The sequence below is a fragment of the Delphinus delphis genome, chromosome 3, assembly GCF_949987515.2.
Source record: "Delphinus delphis chromosome 3, mDelDel1.2, whole genome shotgun sequence".
NCBI classification, from domain to species: domain Eukaryota; kingdom Metazoa; phylum Chordata; class Mammalia; order Artiodactyla; family Delphinidae; genus Delphinus; species Delphinus delphis.
The window spans coordinates 118,915,357-118,919,101 of record NC_082685.1 but is presented as its reverse complement, the minus strand read 5'-3'; the positions used below and the strand labels follow the sequence as shown (position 1 = coordinate 118,919,101).

General features: G+C 39.2%; 1 protein-coding gene across 1 annotated transcript; it reads right to left on the bottom strand.

Annotated features, from left to right (window-relative positions):
* Window positions 1–202: 202 nt before the first annotated feature.
* Window positions 203–1,462, bottom strand: LOC132422453 (large ribosomal subunit protein uL23-like). The gene is made up of 2 exons (XM_069540527.1): window positions 1,449–1,462; window positions 203–629 (listed from the first exon to the last, which is right to left on the bottom strand). Exons 1-2 carry the CDS (start codon window positions 1,460–1,462, stop codon window positions 203–205), a joined length of 441 nt encoding a protein of 146 aa, XP_069396628.1.
* Between the last annotated feature and the right edge of the window lie 2,283 nt (window positions 1,463–3,745).

Genomic DNA, 3,745 nt, shown 5'->3' with positions numbered 1-3,745 from the left:
ACAAGAGGTGAGGAAAAACAAACAAACAAGCAAAAACCAAAAACAAACAAAAAAAGCTTTTCAGCCCCTAAAGTCACCTAGCATGAATTTTTGTAGAGCCCACCCAGCATGGTTTTGTGAAATTTTCAATACTAGTGATATTCAATTAGAAGTACAGTCAGCCTTTATTATCTTTTCTATGGTGAAACATTTATATGTAGAATTAGTCAGCTGAACTCAGTTTAGGTGATCCCAATTTTGTGGGCAACACCAAAGCATCATGGTTGGGAACCAGTGGAACATAAGCCTTTTTCTCTCCATCAGGCCTGATCAGGACGTTGACCTCAGCCACGTCAGAGTCATAGAGCTTCCTCACAGCCTGTCTGAGCTGGTGCTCGTTGGCCTTCCATCTACAGTGAACACAGGTATGTTGTGCTGTCTCTATCTTCGTCGATTCGGTGGTCAGGCAGGACGTGATGACAGTGTAGTGGTCAAGCGTGTCTCTCCTGCGAGCGCTCTTCCGAGGATGTTTGGGCAGCCTTCGGCGCAGCAGTATCTTGGCCTGCCATGGGTGGGTGACGTGTGCCTCTTCTTTTTCTTGTGCTTGTGGGTGGTGTTCAGTGCTGCCACCTTGGCCGTCAAAGCCTTTGCTTTGGTTTCAGCATTGGGAGGGGCAGGGGCGTCACATAGCCAACCTTCCTTCTTCGCTTTCGCTGCCGTCTTCGTGAAAAGGTTCAGCCTTCAATTTAGAAGGAAAAAAAAACTGTGTTCTCGGACTTCCCTGGTAGCACAGTGGTTAGGAATCTGCCTGTCAATGCCAGGGACGCGTATTCGAGCCCTGGTCCGGGAAGATCCCACATGCCGCGGAGCAGCTAAGCCCGAGCGCCACAACTACTGAGCCTGCGCTCTAGAGCCCGCGAGCCACAACTGCTGAAGCCCAAAAGCAGCAACGAAGACCCAACACAACCAAAAATAAATAAAAAATTTTAAAACTCCCTGACACTTTAAAAAAAAAAAAAAACCACTGTGTTCTCATCTTAAAAAAAAAACAAAGACTTGAAGTCTGTCCTCAGACAGATAAGCCATTACACTGAAAATAATTGAGTTGCACTGTTTAAACTGTTTCCAAATTTTCAAATACCTTCAGTAAGTGTATTGTGTCTCTCACACATGAACTTTATGTAGTAATTGAGTATTTTTACAATTAACTATAAACACAGTTATTTTAATCATCTTTGCTAACATTTGATGCCTGCTTACAACATGGCAGGCACTGTTTGAGGGACTTTAAACATATTAACTTATTTAATGCTCATAACAGCACAGTGTCATACTTTACAAAGGAGGAAACTGAAGCAGAGAAAGGTTAAACATTCAGTAAAGGCAAAGCTAGGATTCAAAAATCTGGCTCCAGAGCGCCCAGTATCTAACCTCTACAATATATATAGAGGTTAGATACAATATAGTACCTCTCATAGATCATGTCACGATTACACCAAACAAGCAGGACTCAGGGGATGTAATCAGAAAACAACTTTCTTTTTGTTTCCCTCTGCCCTTTTACATTTATTCTAGTTGTTTCCCTATCCTTGAATGAAATTTAGGGCCATCTCATCCCCTGTAGAGTCACTCTGAATAACATAAGGTGATCTTAGTTTCCTCTAGTTTTGGGGTTAAGGCTATCTCTCAGAGGCATATTTTTGGTTTTTAGCAATCCCTCCCCCATTATCAGGGGTTTCTCACCTGTAGTTCCCTGGAGTGGCGAGTCCAACTGATCATTAGCTCCTTCCTCTACTCCCTGGATATCTGACAGTTTCCTTCTCTTGTGGTCCTTTACCCATCGAGGCAGTTCTCTCGAACAAGACTTGTAAAGGCCCTACACAAGCACGTTCTCCATTGAACTATATCTCATGCATAAGAAACATTCCAGCATCATTTGCCCTGACCAATTCTAATGGTCCAAGCCACCTTTCCTTTGCTCAGCCATCCCCTTTGCATTTCCCACAGGAAGTCAGGAGCCCTAGTTCACCTAGAACCATAGGCTGTAGAGGACACATTTCTTTAGTTTCTTTAAATCCCGAATATCTTGCTGGAGATGAAGGAGAAAGTAGCTCCCACCCATCTCTTTCCATTTGGTGGGAACGACTCATGGCGCATCCCTAGTTGTCTCCAAAAAATCCTCCTGTGATCTTCAACTCCAACTCGTTCATTCATTTTATTTTTTTTCCAGTGAGGATTAAGAGTTGGGAACCTAGATTTCTAATAAGAAAATTCAGTAAGGTTCCTAGGTATAAAATAAAATTACTGCCCCAAACTCAAGAGTGTTCCTACATGATATCAATAACAAAATAGAAAAAAATCTCATTCGCAAAAGCAAATAAAAAGCAAAAAAAATAATAAGGTATTCAGAAATCTACAATCTATAAGATAGTTATGGAGAAAGTTAAAACATTGAAGAAGGGCCCAATAAATGGAGAATTATGCCATCTTTATAGATAGGATGGTACCATGTCATAGTTATTTCCTCCAAAATTATCTATAAATGCAATAATATTCCAATAAAAAAGAAACTACCTTAAAATATTTTTCATTTGACAACCATATTCAAAATATATGTGAAAGATTAAATAGTTGAGAATGCCAAATAATTTCAAAGAAAAAAGAATGGAAACCATTACCTACAAGTTGATAAGACTTACTTTAAACTTATGGTAAAGTTAAAGGGATGTATTGGTGCAGGAATAGACAGATAATTTAAGGAACAGTACAGAGAATAAAAAATAGATCCAAGCATATAAGAAAACTTGTTATAAAATGTAGCATTAAAAATCAGTTGGAAAAGGATAAATCATTCATTAAATTGGAGCAAGTAGATAAAAATAGATCCAAGTCTCAAAACAGTCACAAACATAAATTCCATAAAGATTAAAACCTAAGTGTTAAAAGCAAAACTTTTGGAACAGAATATCAGAACTATCAGGATATTTGGGAAGGTGGAAAATTTTTATCTGAGATACAAAAAGCACAAAACAAAAAAGATGGGAAGTTGTGACTATGTTAAAATGCAAAATATACCAGTCAAAAGACATACTAAACAAAGCAAGCTACAAAGTGAGGAAAGAGATTTGCATGCATATTACAAACAAGGGCTTATCTCCAGATTACGCAAAAGCTTCTATAAAGTATAAGAACAGTATAAAGAATGAAAAACCTGGATGGCCAATAAGCCTATTAAAAGATGTTCAACCTCACTAGTCTTTGAGGTGATGGGAATTGAAACAAACTACATTCTTTTTTTTTTTTTTAACATCTTGATTGGAGTATAATTGCTTTACAATGGTGTGTTAGTTTCTGCTTTACAACAAAATGAATCAGTTATATATATACATATGTTCCCATATCTCTTCCCTCTTGCGTCTCCCTCCCTCCCACCCTCCCTATCCCACCCCTCTAGGTGGTCACAAACCACCGAGCTGATCTCCCTGTGCTATGCGGCTGCTTCCCACTAGCTACCTACCTTACATTTGGTAGTGTATATATGTCCATGCGTTTCTCTCGCTTTGTCACAGCTTACCCTTCCCCCTCCCCATATCCTCAAGTCCATTCTCTAGTAGGTCTGTGTCTTTATTCCTGTCTTACCCCTAGGTTCTTCATGACATTTTTTTTTCTTAAATTCCATATATATGTTAGCATACGGTATTTGCCTCTCTCTTTCTGACTTACTTCACTCTGTATGACAGACTCTAGGTCTATCCACTTCATTACA